Source organism: Anarrhichthys ocellatus, unplaced genomic scaffold (genome assembly GCF_004355925.1).
Source record: "Anarrhichthys ocellatus isolate YVR2014 unplaced genomic scaffold, GSC_Weel_1.0 scaffold6, whole genome shotgun sequence".
Lineage (NCBI taxonomy): Eukaryota > Metazoa > Chordata > Actinopteri > Perciformes > Anarhichadidae > Anarrhichthys > Anarrhichthys ocellatus.
The window spans coordinates 15,156,340-15,175,216 of NW_022280036.1; the positions used below are offsets into that span (position 1 = coordinate 15,156,340).

The window sequence follows — 18,877 nt, forward strand, 5'->3', positions numbered from 1 at the left end:
CTTGCACATGCAGCTGCACTACTTTTTTAGAGGAAGAGAAAAATAAAAAGGCCTCGGCTATGGCTTGATATTAACAGCAGGAATAGATCTTCTGCCATCAGTATGGTGTTTCTCCTGGAACTATTTTGGAGGCAGCTGCAGGTTTCTGTGGTTTGAGGGTAATGTTTGGTGTTGCACGACCAATCCCCTTTTGGTCCCAATTTTGATCTGAGGGTTTGGAACTAAAAATACATTTACTTTGATACTTCGCATATACACTTTTCTGTGAAATCGCAGCCAGTTCTGCTAGATTGCATTTTTTTTTGGCAGATTCTACACTTTCTAAAGCAGTAGTGAAACCTTTCCTGAGGCAAACCACTGTTGAGTAATTTAGGACAAAACCTGATGCTCATATCAGTCAGGAGGCTGATGCAGTTAGATAGTATAAGGCTCACCTGTACCGTCATTACAGACATTGTCAGTAGCTTACTGCTCCAACAAAAATAGCAGACTCGCCAACTTAACAAAGAACATACTTGAGGGCCCCACAGGTCTGTGTCGCATATGCAAGCATACGTCTCAACATGTGCCTTTGCCTTAATTAAATAATAACACCCTGAGATTGAAAAACATAAACAAATCTATTTAATTTAAGTGTCACCAGGTGAATAAAGATGATAATGAACTCCTTAATGGGCACATGAATGCCAATAAATAAGAAGTCCCATCTGGTTTGACCTAATCAGAGCTTTTAAACAAAGAACTCATGCCTTTCACTGTTTGACGGATGGCAAAAAGAATGCGCTCAGACCTCCTTTCCAGAATAGCGGCGTACAACAGAGCATGTTCAGTCTGCCCAACGGTGGGCTTCAACAAGTGAGAGCTGCGCTGAAAGGCTCCGACGTCAGTTCCATTCATGAGAGGCTGGTGGCAACCTGTGGGGATGAAAATGCTTTCCTCAGCCTATATTGAGCAGGCGACATATTGAGCTTGCAGGTTGTGCAGCATGCCAGCTACCAGGGTGCTGTATTTTTAGCCAGGACAAGAGTGAGAATTCATTCGTCCAATTTAGGCACAATGAGACAGGATATGGAGGTGCCGTAGAAGTCTGAAACTCAGGCTTGGTCACACAAACAAACTGTTTCTGTATTTCAACGCCGGGAAATCGAGCCAAATAAAAAGTGCAAAAACCTGAAGTAATTGTAAGTCACAGAAGAGAAAGAAAGGTCTCCCTGACCACACAGAGTATTGATAGATGAGGTCGACAGGTACGATAACAACTGGACGCAGTAACTTGGTAGAGAAAGGAATCATACCTTTAAACAGTGGACCTTGGTTCAAGCCACTGCCGAGGTGCCCTTGAGCAACATATCAAATCTCTATCGGTTCCACTCTTCACCGTTTGGTAGCTGACCCTGACCTCCAACACTCATCGTGGAAAACCACAAGCAAAATATTTCCAGCAGGGATTAATAAAGATATGCATCAGGTTACACGAGAGCCTTGATTCTTGTTTTATTTGATCATCACCTCATGCATCTCACTGGGAACGTTTGACTGAGGGGGGCAAAGAGCTGACCACAAACTAAGCCCAAACTGGTTTCCCAGGGGGACGAGGGTGAGATGTGTGTGTCCACCTCATCTATAAATCCACAAGCTGCTTCCCTTTGCTTGAGGACTAACATCATCTTCAATTCTGGCAAGAAAATATCCGATTTGGTTCAAAATAAGCTGCGCTAACCGAGCAGTGGACGAAGGAGCAGTGGACCAGAATAGATCCCGTGTGTCAGAGGAAACAGACCTCCGCCCCGCTGCCACACACCAGTGCAAATAGCCTTGTTAGCTTTGTGCGTCCAAATGAAAATCCTGTCACACAATACAAACTCAAACAAGCACGCATCTCTGTGTGCTGCATGGGCCGGCTCAACTTGTTGGAGGTGGAGATGATGAAACACGAGGACGGAACTTTAACTCTTAGGCCAGAAGTGGACAACGTGGCGTCACGATCACCGAGTGTTATTATTCTTGTTGAGGTATGGATTTTCCAGTAAAGATTACCGCTGACATGTCTAATTTGACATCCATTTTGCACAACAAAACAATATTTGTACAGGGTTGCTGTGATATGTCTCTTCACCCAATCTTCTTTACCACTTTTACCAAGGATTTTAGTGCAGTTAATTGTTAACAGCAAGTATGTCCCAAGATCCTACATGTTTAAACACTTTTTATGACAAAGTGCTTTACAAACTGCCCCTTCAAAGCATCACATTGAAGTATCACACGTTTAGGACTTGTTCTCCAAGCCAATGCGACATTACTGTTTACGATCAACAGCTCACTTCATTGAACCGATTTAATTCAGTTACTACTAAGCTGTATGTTTGAGCCGCGCCATGGAAGTTTGTGGGTCACTAAAGTGAACCAAGATGTTGAGATATTCCTGACATACGCTTATGTAAGAATAACCAAGCCATAAATAACTACGAATATGTCTGTATGGTGGTGCTTAGTGGAAGCTATCCACTGGAGGTAACATTAAGCTTCCTTCTCTTTACACCTGTTGTTCCTCCGATACCATCTTGAGGGAGGCGGCTTCGTCAAAATCTCAAAATTCAGAGATGAAACAACCAGTGCCCACATACACACACCTAAAAGAATAATTTGTAATTATTCTGTATGGTTCAATCTAAGAAGAAAGTAAATTTCCAGCTTCTAATAATACCACGGCCTGCCTGCCTTATCTCCCCCCTTTGCCCCAGCAGAGACTTCTCTGTAACGCTGGTCTGTATAAATCTAAAACTGAGCAGCAAGAGAGACATTAGAAAGCTCCTTTGTTGAAGGAAATAGCATTCCGGTCTGTGGAGACAGTGTCAGTGAAGCACAGGACTGTGCTCCACCCGAGGCCAGCGCAAACAGTAATCTTGTGACTGTATGTTAACTTCCTCACACATGCATCCGGATTAGAAGACGGAAAAGTGTCTCTACTTTACATATCACATGTTGAAAAATAACTGGAGCTTTAGAACTTGTCCACCAACTTTGATGACTGTTGACGTACATGGTTGAATAAGCTATTGAAAAGAGTTTAAGCACAGACACAGGAATGTTGCAGCGCAAAGCACTTGGTTTTTCTACAGTGACACAGCTGTGTTAGATGTCAACACGTTGATTCGGGGCTGTTTCTATGAAAGCTGTGCAAGCCTGCAAAACTCAACAAAAGGAAGGAAATGACACGTATGCCTCCTTCTAAGTCTGAAATTAAACTTTATTGAGATGTTCATGTCAGTGAAAGGGATATCGGGCCCCCATTCAACATCATCGACATTCATACAATCGTATATATATATCTGAAAACAAACATATATACGATTTAAAGTTGAAACGGTCATAATTTAAGCGCTAACAATTTGCTTTATAGGGTGGAAAAACACATACGTTGCTTCAACCATATTAGCAAATAACAAGTATTACGGTCAACAAGGCGATTTGCAAAATGTAATTACCCAATATAACAATATAAACGGTTAAAATATGGTTGATGTAATGACAATGGAAGCGGGCTTTCAGATTCCAATAGCAAATAGACTGGCTGCTACTCACAGACCCTGCAAACCTGGATCATCTTTCCTTCAGACATCCAATGCACAGACACTCTCGGTAAATACTGACTGTGGTCAGGAGCGATCCATTTGTTCTGCATTAACAAATCCTATGAGCAACTAAATGGTTCTTTCTACTTTAATTTTCTACACGCCCAACGACCAAATCAGGGAAAGCTCACCACTAGATGTCAAAACACAGACCCCTTTATAGACTATAGAGTCCTTCAGTCCTCGAGAGAAGTGGGGCGACGTTACATATTAATGCAATCCTAGATATCTCCTCTGTACTATAGAGACTATATAAAGCCACGTTACCAACACCACTGTGGTTGTGTAGGTAAGAGTACGGCTACCGTTACTTAACACCGCAACGAGGCAGAAGACGAACTAGTTGTTAGTTTGGTACTTGCTCGGGGAATATTTTCAACCCAGATCACTATTTAGCAGGAAGGTGTAACAGAATCCCCGCAAGCGCAGTTTGCCGGTTTCATCGAAACTCTGTGGGACGACACGGCCGAAGCCATGGGAACACTATGTCGCAGCTGTAAATACGGCCTTTTAACGCCCTAAATACCTGGTCGCCGGACAGGCTTCCGCGGCATCAGTGCATCGACACACCAAACGTTAGAGAAGCGAGTGACACGAACACGTCACACCGCACAAAGACGGTAGATCCCCGGTATCGTCAGCCTGGTTCCGCTGCACCCCCCGACTTTGACACTCGCCCACTGGCCACACAGTCGTGTGTTAGCTAAAGCACCTTGAATATAGTCAGCTTAACGTCCACCACGGACATACGTTACACACGAGCTGCGAATCACGCCCTATTCATCCGCTTGTCTCACGGTAACCTACATTCCTATTTGTGCGGTATGCGGTTACGACCAAGAACGCCCAAGTCCGTTATCGGACATGCAGTTAAACCAGGTCGCTGGTAACGCTAAATACTATTATATTATACTATACTATTGTATATTGACTCACTGTGCAAAACGTGAATCAAATCTGGAGCATCGCCCACGTATACAAACCAGTGGCAATGAAAACAGAAAATAATACCGCCAATCGCTCCTCCTTCGCTAGCCTAGGCGGATGCGCTTCATCAGCAGACATCAAATTAGGTTTGTATACCAAAATATGTGTATAGATGCAAAGAAAAACGTCACATGCATTTGCAGCTCTCGCTCAAACCATCTGTCGGACTGTTTATGGGGGCCTAAGATTTAAATTATGAAGGAAAAAATGAAAATATGTATGTCAGAGTCAGGTAAGTCCGATAAAGGACGCATCGGTTTACTCGGTTCTAAGCAGGCTAAGCTACATAGCTAAGCAAGCTAACGTTAGCTACGCTGCTAGCTCTCTGCGACACGATTGTAAGCGCTGGTGGACGGTTGACAAACGTAAGAGGCCCAACGGTACTCCGATACAGGTCAACAAGACAAAACCAAAAAGCTTCAACAAAACACGAGAACAATGTTAATACACGTTAAGTTAATGACCACATCGCTCACCATCTCTAGGCATCCACCCTCTTGACAGCGAATCCCCTGTCTGTGTGAACACCGTTAAGACCACGTCAATAAAAACTAACACTTCCGGTGAAAGCTTCACAATAAAACCGACAAACATGTCTCGTAAACAAAACGTTTTTTTAGTGAAATCCCCAGCCTAAATTTGTTGGGTTTATAAACCTGGTTTTAATTAACTTGTATTTGTATTTTAAGTTGTGTCATTTTATTTTAAATATTATTTTCCATATTATTATATATACTTACCAATTTAACAGGCTTACATACAATAAATGGCACGATTGCTGGGTGTTTGTCCCTCTAATTGTAAATTCATTGATCATCCAAACGATCCGTGTACTAATCGACCCCTGATGATTTTCTTTTCATCGTTTTTCGTTTGATATTGTCTCCCACTTTATTTTGAAAGTAAAACGGTTATAGCTGCAGCAACACACACAAATCCAAACAATATAAAATGGTTTTCAGAATTATTCACACTTTTTATCCCCAAAGGAACAAAAGCTACTCTCCAAAAAATGACAAAGACTCTGAAATAGAAAATGGGTCACCAAATATTATTACGAGTCATTAAAAGTCTTCCACTTTTCATATTTCAGTGATGTAGTCCACTATGCAATATGCATCAGACACTATCTGCTGGATTTTGCTCGTCATGCTGGTGATGTGGAATTATAATTTTATTTCAAATTCTACTTTTTCTCTCATTGTAAATCTTTCTGAAATATATTAGTCGCCTCCATGAGCAACATTTCTTTAAATATACATTTTGACATAATGACATTCAAGGGATTTCTTTACAATTTGAGGAAATTACTTAAACCATTGTCTTTTCTTGTTTTGATTAACCACTCTGACTATGCCTAAAAAAGAATGATTGGTTCTCGTGAGATTCTAAGCCTTTCTCACCCTCTAACGTTTGATGAAGAGCATTACACCCTGCACTCCGTGCTTTTATAAAACGGTCGCTTGGGGGCGTTGAGGTCCACAAATTGCTGCTGCATTTAAGAATTATTTTTGTCTGGGTTTCATTTGTATGGTTTAAAAGCTTATTTAGGCTAACGTAGATATCTAATGCATATGTTTCTTCTTCCTTTTTGTGTGTCCGACCATTATGACAGTCACTAAATGGTTTATCATTGCAAAGACATTAAAAAAGGGCTCATTCATATTGAAATAAATGAATGAATAGCTTCAATTTGAAGATAGAAAATGAGGGAGGGTTTCAATCTTCTGTTCCTTAAATCATAAATATGTAAATATATAAATTAATTACTTTAAATGTGCCCATGTATGTTTTTTTTTAAATAAGTGATGATTTATTACTGTTTGTTAACTATTGTGCCTCATTGGGGTCTTTAGGGTTGACTTTTATTCAAATTCATGTTTCTGTATATATCATTCATTCGTTAGCAACTTTGAGACACTGTCATCTGTAATGCAGTGATAATGTTCTGTGCAATTACTACTTTTAATATATACAGCTACTGTGTGTATTTGTGTGGGATTTACAATGAGTGCATTAGTAGAATGAACAGTAGTACTGTCAGTGCCGTCTGACGAACTACGTGCCACTGAGTTGCTGCACCGATAACACTCCCCTATCAACATGCCCTGTAAACGTGCAGGCCAGTGCGGAGGTGTGACATGCACAAGCCCTGCATATAGTGTGTCTCTTGTAGGAGGGGCATGAGTGGATCGGGCCTGGACGCCCTTCAAAAAGCTTTCCCTGTGACCTGCTCGGTCCCACTCAGCCAGGTTTGTTGAACACAGCGGAGCACAGGAAGCCTCTCTGGACATCATGGGACTCACACAGGACCCCAACTTCCAAAAGCTGCAGGACTGGTACACAGCCCACGCCCTGAACCTCAACATCAGGCATATGTTTGAGGCTGACAAGGAGAGATTCAACAAGCTCAAGTATGCATCCTATCCAGAGTATTTTATTGTGTAAAAATGCAGTATGCACAGCATCACTGAACCGGATGTAGATATTTATGTTTGTATGTCAATGAGCTATATTATTAGTGTGTCTGTTGGTCGTCACGTTCGCATAATAATGCTCTGATGCACTCCTCCTGCTATGCAACCGTGCAGCTTCATGAAATAATGCTGAAACCCGGACGTCAAACCACCACTCGATCATGGAATCACACCTTTTGTCTGGATATTATATTTGTGTTCAGTCAGGAAATGTCACAATCTTTGTTGTTTCGGTGGCTGATGTCTCTTCGTGTTTGGACAGCCTACAAATGAAAACTGAGGATGGAGACATTCTTCTGGATTACTCCAAGAATCTCGTCACTGATGACGTCATGAAGATGTTGGTTGATCTGGTAAATTAATCTCTATCTCAATCATCTGCTGCTTTTTAAATGCCAAAGTAGAATGGCGTAATAGCTTCGTCTCAAGAGCTGATACGGGCAGCTGTGAGGAGTCAAATCCCATCAGTCTTTGCAGCAAGCTGCGTGTGGGGGTCCATTCATCTGATATAGGCTTCCTCTAAATGTTATACCAAAATATGTCTTTTTATGTGCACATGTTGAATGTATTGACTGGAGGGACTGGTCATCAATTTGAATCATACCCACAATAAAGGCTACCATTTCATCACATTTTGGACACCTGGCTGCTTCTGTGAAGAACTAACATTTATTGTCTATTTCAGGCCAAGTCGAGAGGCATTGAAGCTGCCAGAGAGAAGATGTTCGCTGGGGAGAAGATCAACTTCACTGAGGTGCTCATTGCTGTCATTCGTGTCTGTGACTTGGCTCAAGGCAGTGTTCACCTCTTGACATTTATCCCGAGGAAGTGAAACAGCCACTGCCGCAGCATTTACACCATGTGACACAATAACTCCTGAACTATGTTTTTTGCTTGTTTAAAGATGAACATTGAATATTCTTTAACTACTTGAGCACCAACAGTACAAGCAGCCAACAGTACTGAGTGTTATGTGTGTGTCTGTGTGTGTCTTTTGCCCTGGTGCTGTGGATATGAAGGGCCGCGCTGTGCTCCATGTGGCTCTGAGGAACCGCTCCAACACTCCCATCATGGTCGACGGCAAGGACGTGATGCCAGACGTCAACAAAGTTCTCGAGAAGATGAAGGGCTTCTGTCACGTGAGTGAAATGCACCAACGGAGAGATGCAACGTCACAGAGCTTTGTTGCACTGGAGTTTACAGATTTCACAGTGTGAGTTTTCCGTTGCAGAGAGTTCGCAGCGGTGAGTGGAAGGGCTTCAGCGGAAAGGCCATCACCGATATCGTCAATGTCGGCATCGGAGGATCTGACCTCGTGAGTGAAATTTCTGGAGAGATTTTGATGCATATTGTTGCAAAATATCAATGAGCCATCTCATGATTAAAAGCTTTTACTGCTCAATCTTTTTCCAGTCACATGCCTCACCTCCTGTGAGCTTCCCAGTACAGCCGCAGTCTTACCTGATCTGAATCTGTACTTGAATTGGTTTGGCTTGCAGGGACCCCTGATGGTGACCGAGGCCCTGAAACCTTACTCGAAGGGTGGACCGCGTGTGTGGTTTGTGTCAAATATTGATGGAACGCACATCACCAAAACGCTGGCACAGCTGAATGCTGAGACAACTCTCTTCATCATCGCATCCAAGGTATCCGGTTTACACCGTTTTGTTTTTTTTGCATCTCAAATCAGAATAAAAATGCCTTCTAATTCATACTCATGTTTACACAATCATTTTATACAATAATCTTATGAGGACTGACCAGTTTTACCTTTTCCACCCAGGCACAGCTAAAAGTTACTTCAAAAAACATCCAATCAGGGAAAATGTTTTACTTCATATTTGGTTGTAAATATCTTAAACGCAGACAATAAGACACCTTAATTTTCTGGTGTGATTTTGTACAAAAACTCTTGAGTTCCTCAAGCAGATCTATACCATTAGGTTAGTTGCATCATATATTAATCCATGGTTATATTTGCATTTTGTCGATCTAATTCTACATTTATAGACATTCACCACCCAAGAGACCATAACCAACGCTGAGTCAGCGAAAGCGTGGTTCCTTGAACAAGCCAAAGATGTGAGTACGCAGCGGCCTCAGACTGCAGCAGCATTTTGTTAGTTGGCCAACTGATATCCCTCAATCACATCCTCTCTGTGTTTTGACAGAAAACTGCCGTTGCCAAGCACTTTGTGGCCCTTTCCACAAACGGAGTGAGTCACAAAACATAAATGTACAGATACAGCCTTCTCTCTCTGTCCAGACATCTGGTCTAACGGTCCTGCTTTTTTCTGTGTCTCCCCCTCAGCCCAAAGTGAAGGACTTCGGCATTGACACAGAGAACATGTTTGAGTTCTGGGATGTGAGTGCTCTTTTATCCACAGACTGGGACGGGGGTCGTAGCTATAAATAGGCTTTTGACCTGTGAAGTAGGTGGGACAGACGCTCTGTTCAGCAGCTGCTGGGTAATCAGAAGCGTCTCTCTTCAGACTCAGTTATTATTGGTAGTGACCTTCTCTCTTGCAGAGGTCACTGTAAAGGCTGGGTTGCGTCAAAGGTCAGGGAGCTGAATTTAGTTGTCAGCTACAATACGCCCTTTATAACAGAAAAAATGTCTGCCAGTGTTTTGCACTTTACTGAGTATACAGTATGATCTGTCCCCAGGAGAGAGAAAGAAAACTTGACCAACGGGACAGGACCTTTGCAAGTGATCAAAGGCAACAAGATGAAGTGCACAGTGAACTGTGCTGCTCATGTTATTGCTTATTAACATCGAACAAAAACAGGTTACATTGATGTTCCTCTTGCAGTTACTAGCACCTTCTGTTGTGTGCAAAGCTTGTTTCTCTTTCATTAAAACCCCACATTTTGCAAAGGAGTTTTTTTTATAAGAAATTCAGTATTTTCTTTTTTCTTTCAGTGGGTTGGCGGTCGTTTCTCCTTGTGGTCAGCAATTGGAATGGCCATTGCCCTGCACATTGGTATGAACAGTGAAAACACATTTCTTTGCATTTTTTACGTAAAAAAAATTCTCTGACTTTGCCACCTCCCAGTTGTATTATGAGGGAGACAAAAATGTCTGTAGAACATATATTGTCAATCCCTTTGGTGGTGGACTGTCTTACTGACCAACATTTCCATTCCAAGAACAACATTGCTAGCATGGCTAAATCTTTACACAGCTGCTTTAGTATATAACAGGACGTTGCATGCTAATATTGGTGGAGAGACACACTGAAAATACAAGAATCAGAATAAAACAATCAGTACAACAGTTGAATCAATAGTTTATTCAGTCAGTAAACAATTCTGGCACATCTCCTCTCCTCCTCAGGCTACGACAACTATGAAAAGCTTCTCTCAGGAGCTCATTGGATGGTAGGTACTTCTCCTCCACCTAGAAAAACTATTCATACGGGCCTTCCTGGAGTAGAAAGATAAAGAACACACGGATGTACATTCGCCTCCCTTCCTCTCCTGCAGGACAACCACTTCCGCACCGCTCCTCTGGAGAAGAACGCTCCCGTCCTGCTGGCTCTGCTGGGCATCTGGTACATCAACTTCTTCCACGCAGAGACCCACGCCATGCTGCCCTACGACCAGTACATGCACCGCTTCACTGCCTACTTCCAACAGGTCTGCCCCCACAATGCCGCAGGACGCTCAAGTACTATTTCATATTGTTGAATAAGTTATCTAAAAGGAGATTTTGCATGCTGATATTAGCACAGTCTGACAGAACAACACTATGTCTGTGTCAATAGTCTGCACCCATCAGAGAGAATTTAATGCATGTGACAGTTTTGATGAATATCTGTTATCTGTAGGGTGACATGGAGTCAAATGGAAAGTACATCACTAAACATGGAGAGCGTGTAAACTACCATACTGGGCCAATAGTGTGGGGAGAGCCAGGAACCAATGGACAGCATGCCTTCTACCAGCTCATCCATCAAGGTAACATCCCCAAAGATTGCCATTCAACCACAGCAACATTTAGAGGATTCAGTCACTCAAAGGATCGAGATTTCACCTACCAAGTATTCTGTCGTCCTTATCCCTTTACTGGTAGTATTGCTAGTTGGTTAGCCTCATGCCGTGCTGTGTCACTAATGCAGGCCAACTGTGTCCAACTCAGGAACACGTATGGTGCCTTGTGACTTCCTGATCCCAGCTCAGTCTCAACATCCCATCAGAGACAACCTGCACCACAAGGTATCACTTGTGTGAGAAGAATTGTTCATCCAAAGCAACCCGTTGAAAGGGTAGAGACCAGTAGTGTGGTCAAGCGTATGTATGCTGATATGTTGAAGTTCCTTACCTTCTTTGATAAAGTGAAATGAGGATTTTTGTTTCCTTGTTGGAGGGAAGTGTGTGTAATCATGCATTTGTTGATGCTAAGATAGTGCAAGCGTTTCATTTGACAGCTTTGTTTATTCACAGTATGAATTTAAGATGTAGTTTTTCACATTCCTTAGATAATCGCACTTATGTCTTTGGTATTTTGAGGTCAACACTGTGAAAGAGCTACCTCTGCAGTGGTGTGCAGTTGTGTTAATTACCTGGATTCTAGCAATCAATTTGCTACAGCTATGAAAGGCACTATGTCAACATATACTGGCTAGCAGTACTGACTGTATATCACTCGCTGTAAAACATACACTGAGTGTACTTTACTGTAACTGAAGGTGTGTTATGTGTGTTATGTGTGGCTGTAGATCCTGCTGGCTAACTTCCTGGCCCAGACAGAAGCTCTGATGAAGGGTAAGACCACAGAGGAGGCCAAGAAGGAGCTGGAGGCCAGCGGCCTGAGTGGAGAGGCTCTGGAGAAAATCCTGCCACACAAAGTGAGTCAAATCAAGAAAAAAACTGACTGACTACAGAGAATGAACTCTCGCAACAATGGCAACAAACTTAAGCCAAAATTTGACAAGAGGCAGTCATCTCATGTTACTCGCACAAAAGGAATCACGCTTGACGTGATGAAGTGCTACTAGGATAGAGTGAGGAAGCATAAGAGGCAGTGCCCCCCAGTGACCATGAGTGAACATGGCTATCAAAAACTTAATTGAGAGCATTTGTAGTTATGGCATGCATGTTGTGGTCTGTATTATGAAATGTTTCTCCATGTTTAATGCAGGTATTCCAAGGAAACAGGCCAACCAGCTCAATCATCTTCAAGAAACTGAGCCCGTACACACTTGGAGCACTTATAGGTGAGAGCAAACAATGTTTCTCGTGACCTACAGCCAATGATGATACTGTAAGGAAGCCTTGAGTGAAATTACAGGTCGTTTTTTGGATCTCTTTTAGCTCAAGGCTCATATCTAAATGTATGTTGACAGACACTGTTAGGCTTACTATTTATTTTACTGTAGTTTATTATATTATGTCATGTACGACTCCGTTGTGTCTCCTCTGTAATACCTTTGAATTAAAAACACAGCCACTAATCTGTAGTCATTTTTTGTTGATGTGGTTATGATTATTCTGTCTTGTTTTACAGCAATGTATGAGCACAAGATCTTCATTCAGGGTGTCATGTGGGAGATCAACAGCTTTGACCAGTGGGGGTGAGACACTTTTTACAACATACTGCACACATAAAAACATGGAGTCTTGGGTTTGAATATTTCACTCGGCACGCGCATCATGTTGCTTTAATGAAGAGTTAAAACAAACGAATACAGAATAGATATGAGACACTGTCAGAAAATGTGCACTATGATCATTTTAAAGAAGTTCGTTAGAAGTTAATGATTTTGACTGTGTATGCCTTCAGATTGATGGTATTCAAGAAATTGGGATATATGATAACAAAGGGATTCAAGACCTCACAGTGTTATCGGGCTGTCTGTTTGTGATTGATCCCTGAACCCATCGTCTCTCTCTTCTGTTTGTGTCCTCCTTCCCCGCCGCATTATTAGAGTCGAACTGGGCAAACAGCTCTGCAAGAAGATCGAGGCCGAGCTCAAGGACACCGCAGAGGTCCACTCCCACGACTCCTCCACCAACGGACTCATCAACTTCCTCAAGAACAACTTTGCCTGATTTGAGACCCCACATCATTATCCATCCAACTAGCTCATGAGGCAGCTGGTCACTCCCACGCAGAGTTGAGCTGAAGCGTTCTGTATGTTTTTACTCTCATTATGAATATGGTCACTGTCTACAGTCCTGTCTTTTCTATGTTAGGTTGTTCACCACTGTGAGGGGAAAAAGCTTTTTTGTATTGGAGTTGTGAAGTGTGCTCTCACTGCCTCTCCACTGTCACAAGAAATGTAGTTTCTGGACTAATATCTTTACACAATGTTAGTTTCAGTGTCACCTGGTCTAATGTAGATATCACATGTACACAAACACTGCAGCTGTTTGTCGTCTTCCTGTGTGCAGAACACAGTGATAATGTGCTGCAATAAAAAAAGAAAAATCAAGCGTTCCCTCAACCTCATGAGTCTGTGTATGCAACACGTCACTAGATGGCATCAGAGTGCCAGATTATATTACTGAGAGCAAATCAACCACCCAGTAATCTACCATTTATTTAGTGGAACAAAGGGTCAAATGTCAATCCATCTGCACTGTTCCTCCCTTAAATCCCCAGACACCACAGCATCCATCTAGAGAGAAAAACAAACAGCTGGACTAAACAGCATAAGGACTGTAAGACAGTCCTCACTGGCACTACATAAAAAATAGGTGAATTTAATTTGCTCGCTGGGGAATTTCTCCAAGAAACATCAAACCACATATAATAAATGTACGAGTCACAAAACATCGTGTGATGCTGTTAACCACAAGGCACTACACAAAGTGCCTTGTGGTTATACTTCACTATGTTGTGTTCTCCTCATACTCACAGTGCTGTATGAGGACAAACAGAAAGTATAAAAATCCTAGACCGTCAGACACTGCTGGGTTTTCAATGCTGTTGCCAGGCAACAATACTTTACTTCAAATCTCTTTTTTTTAAATCTCTGGCTCTGAAACAGGATACAGAAGAAAGGGAGTTTGACTGAGGATAGAGAGCCCTCCTCCGTGTCATTTTTAGGTTGCTGCAAATTATTAGTTGACACAAAACAAACTTATTATTCCAGAGAAGTTGTTTTGCAAATATTGCCACATTTCTAAGTGAAACTCATCCACAGAGGACTGTCATCTGAGGCATGGATACACACGTACAGCTACTGATATTAACTTCAACCCACTGCTGGGTCTCTTCCACTTTAATTAAGGCAGGTGCAGTAGGTTGAAACAAGCAAGTCAACATGAGGAAATCAGTGCTCAGGCCCAAGCTTAGTTCATCAGAGAGCAGAGAATCAAACAGCAGCAGGAAAGCGTGAAAAAGGTTGTGTGTGCGTTCCTGAGATGTTTGCTCAACAATGGCGCTGCATACCCTCACATTCCACTTCATGCTTTATTGGTTGGCCCTGTCAGTCATTTTTTTCTCTCTCTCCGGCCTGTTAAAGAGCTGCCCCCCCCCCCCGGCAGGGTCCCAACATGCCCCAGTGCGGTGGTTGCCATGGCGACGTCACCCCCTGCCACTTTCGACTGTGCTGTCCCAAGTTCATGGCGTTGCTAGACGAATGGCTGGAGCAGAGTTTGAGATTCTTCTGAACATCGTCCGAGAGGCAATTGTATCATTTGTATTCATCACGAGCCGCAGCGCTGGAAGCAGTCAGAGGGTCAGCATCCCTGCATGTAAACAAGCTCGGAAGCTCGGCCTCAGTGGAGAAGAGCAGCCTGCAGGTCTGCAGCCAGATTTAATGCTCGCATGAACTTCACTGGAATGCTTTTAATGTGCATGACCATCCGCCCCACCCAGGAACCTTGAAGGGACACATATTCCTTAGGGCCAACCATTATGCCCCCCCCGCCCCACCCAACAAAGAACACAATCACACTACATGTCCTGATATCAAACCCAGTGCATGGTGGATGTTCCCTGTCTGTAGCCTGAGGCTACCATTGACAGCAGTGACATAGAAACTCTGCAAAAAAACTAAAAACTAAATATCCATCGAGTCAAGCCCAGCTTCATTTTTCCCACGACTACTGGAGTTATATAAAGATTAACTTAAGTACGTGGGCAGAGCTCATCATGCTGCAGCATAAGAAGACAGCAGCAGTCCCATGTGGCTGCAGGGTCTCCAGCTGACCCCTTGTTGCTCTGGCTCCATGCCCACAATAAGTTTTTTTTCAGATCCCCATTAGCTGCATCCATCTTCAAATGCATTGTTGTTTGGGTCCACATGGAAAACATAACATGCCAAACCCCCTTACAATTACAAATACAACAAAGTCTATAATCTATTATCATAGTTCCCATGTTATTGCACGTCTATGTGACCATCTGGTGAAGAGAAAAATGAAGCAGTGCATCTCTCACCCCCTCTGCCAAACATTTTTTAAAAATATTTTTATGCAACATAATAAAAAAATTCACAAGGAAACATTTGCATGCTCTATATCTGAATAATTTCATTGAGATGACTCTGACCTCAAAGAGCAGTCAGAGGTTTCTTTTCATGTTTCATCTCTGCCAAACTACCGGACAGCTGGACGTGTTTTATCCTCATGGGACGCCTCTAGGTCAGTTATCTGGTTATCTGTGTCGGCTTACTGGAATACTGTGCACCCGTTGTAAGATTTCTTGTCTTCACTGCCTCTCCTGAATCCTCAAAAATACTTATATACACACCAACATCTGGCTCTTATTCAGCATCACAATGTGAGAGATTTCAGAAAAAAAAGAAATACTCCCATGCTGATTTCTGCCTCTGTTGGTCTGATGTTCACAGTGACAGTCGATATCTCGCATTTTTTAGTCCAAAGCTGTTTTTGGTTGAAATAACACATTTTGTGCCAAGCGAGCGCGGCTGTTTTTGTTGCCAGCAGTAGAGGTAACAATTATTTTAACCTTCACAGTGTTTTGGGGTTGTTTCATGGAAGTGACTCAGCACATCATAAATGAAAGTTATTCAGGCTTCTGAATCACCAATGCACTGTTGCTTTTGACAACAAAAATGGACCATTTGTGTCATCTATATATGGCCTTTCTCACAGCAGACCTTATGACCTTATGACTAATAACGAGCTCTATTCAAGTGTTCAAGTGAGAGTGACAGTGAGCCGGCATGTACAATACGATCACAATGTATTCTGTAAAAAAGGATCTCTGGGGTCAAGTTTTAAAAAATGATTGATCCTACATTTCCCACATTGCACCTCAATAGCATAATTCATTAGACCCTCTATGGCTGATAAATGACTTTCAAACTTCACACCTCCAGTTTGTAATGCAGACTTTCTGATAAATAAATCTCAAAGGACACCAAGATAACCCTGATGACATCATCAGGAATACACTGATTACCTCAAGTGTGTTTGAAATATCTAAAATAAGTGATTTGTGAAGTGAGGTTTTATTCTCTGCTAGGGACTCTGAATATTCTCAGGCTACACTTCTGTAGACACATAAAACACATCACCTTATTTCAGGCATTTTACAGGAGAGGGCTGACAGAACGGGTTCAGAGCATCAAGTGTGATAGCTTTCATTAACTGAAACTCAGAATCACTCTTATGATGTATCTTTCTGTGATTGAGAGCACACTTTGAATTGAAGACATGCTGGAATACTATAACAACTCTGCTGTTTAACGAGTGAAGAAACAGACAAGAGTAGAAAACAGGAGGCTGAATTTTCTTTTGTTACAGGAATTGGACAAAATGTCAGTAACCAAAGATTGCGGAGTGTATGAGGTAATCCTGCGGCGAGCATATTTTCCCTCCATTTCCTGGCAGCAGAGGAACCCGTGTGCTCCGGAGGGAAGGTGTTCTTTTGTGCGGTGGTAACAGAGCTCACCTCACAGCGGCCCCCCTGGGGCTCTGCTACCTCTGCACACACACACACACACACACACACACACACACACACACACACTCACACACACACACACACACAGCTCCCTGAGTAACAGGGTGGAACCCTCGCACACATAAAGGGCGCTTTGTGCCCCATCTCATGGAGCTGACAACCAACACCAGAGAGCTCCTCACACTGAACACCACTGTTTAGCTAACAGGAGAGCCTAGTCAGAGGACAGACCGCTTTTATGTACACCCACACGAAATGTAGCTGCATCTCCAACTATCTGTGTATCGGTGGCTTCTAAACTGTAATGGAAATGTGAAACTCATAGGGTGAAGGGGGTGTGCATTTTTGGATTTTTTCTTTGTCAAGTTTTCTCCTCAGCGCAGGTGCACGGTGAAGGTCCTCTTCCCTCATCTTCCCCTTTCCTTTCCCTTTGAAAGACATAGTCATCTGTGAGCCTGTCTCTAAGTATTTCCCATAACTGAAAAGAGAGGATGAGAGGATCTTGAAGGTTGAGCCAGGCAGCAGTAGTTTGGCAAGCCAGCAGTAAAAGCAGGACTTCCACTTCTTCTGAAATTCATCCACTCACCTGCAGGATTTCCAGTGAGATGACGGCAGCGCAACCAGTGCCATTGTTCCTGTATCTTTACAACCCATCACCTCACATATGGGCATTGTTTAGAACTTTAAGAGATGCTATCATTAACATGTCTTACATCAACAGTGCTTCAAATGACTAGTGTAAACCATCAGAGTGCCCGGCAGTGTCCCCGGAGGGAGAGTCCACCCCATGTAATGCTGCATGGATGTAAACGCACAGCAGTATTTTACTGACTGTGGACAACACCGGCCCCCGGGCACATATTTGACACCGCTACATGTAAAGATGTTTTGTGGGAGTTAGTGGAGACTTAAAGCAAAGCTAGTGAGAGAGTTATTTTTGGACTTACAATCTTCAAGAAAACAGAAACCCAACTACAAATGTATGCTTATGTGTCTCTGTATCTGCTGAGAGTGAAAATAAGGCAGAGTAGGGCAGGGCAGCCCTAAAATACTACAGACAGGTCTATTGATGGTCTAAATCCAACACCAACATGCATGTTGGCAGGAGTTAATAGATTAAATGTTTTCTTCGCTGCTCCTCAGTCCTCCTCATTGTTGACCGACTGAAGAATCTACCTGAGGCTTTAAGCCACTGCTGGTCATGACCATGCCCACAAAGCACCAGGACGGTCTGAAGCTGCTTTCGTTTTATTCTGTTGAGATTGTTTCTTTTCATCCTGTCTTAGTCACACAAGGACCAAAGGATGTGATCTAGTGAGTTTGAGGGTTCACACCGTCACATTAGGACAATTCCTGTAATCAACCTACTTTATGCTACAATTAGCCTGAATGTTGTACAATACAGCACAACAGAGGTTCAGTCTCCTCATTCATCTCAACAGCTTTATTCAAGTTATAAGACCTAAAGGGCAGTTTAAAGGAGACAACTTTAATACTGCGAGGTAAGTTACAGTTGCACAAATCTGAAGGTTTCTCCAAAAATATTCACTCATTCTGATCACTTCTTCACCTCGAAGCACGGGCTTTATTCAGCATAAGTGCCAAATGATTTATGATATAAAATAATTATATTGTAATTGTAAAGTAACTTAATAGCTTTCATGGTTAACTTGGGGTTTGTACTTTTGTAGCTGAAAAGCTTGACAAATTCCATGAGCATCCCCACAGTATCAGCTTATCTTATCATGCCTGTGCGGTATTTGTGTGGCTGTAACTATACAGCCGTATTTGACTAACTGTGAACACGACTGGCCCGAGCACACGTGTGGCTAATGATGCTTTGTTGGAGTTTTTGTTCCAGTCTGAGGTTATAATTGTAGTTATTAATTAACAGGTTT

At 42.6% G+C, this 18,877-nt stretch overlaps 1 protein-coding gene across 1 annotated transcript; it reads left to right on the plus strand.

Annotated features, from left to right (window-relative positions):
* Positions 1-6,857: 6,857 nt before the first annotated feature.
* gpib (glucose-6-phosphate isomerase b) lies at positions 6,858-13,533 on the plus strand. The gene is made up of 18 exons (XM_031846394.1): positions 6,858-7,033; positions 7,359-7,449; positions 7,782-7,850; positions 8,116-8,235; positions 8,328-8,411; positions 8,596-8,742; positions 9,107-9,178; positions 9,268-9,312; positions 9,408-9,461; positions 10,020-10,080; positions 10,434-10,477; positions 10,583-10,735; positions 10,927-11,056; positions 11,238-11,314; positions 11,818-11,946; positions 12,240-12,315; positions 12,606-12,672; positions 13,027-13,533. The coding sequence occupies exons 1-18, from the start codon at positions 6,915-6,917 to the stop codon at positions 13,148-13,150; spliced, it is 1,662 nt and encodes a 553-aa protein (XP_031702254.1). The 5' UTR covers positions 6,858-6,914; the 3' UTR covers positions 13,151-13,533.
* Positions 13,534-18,877: the final 5,344 nt, after the last annotated feature.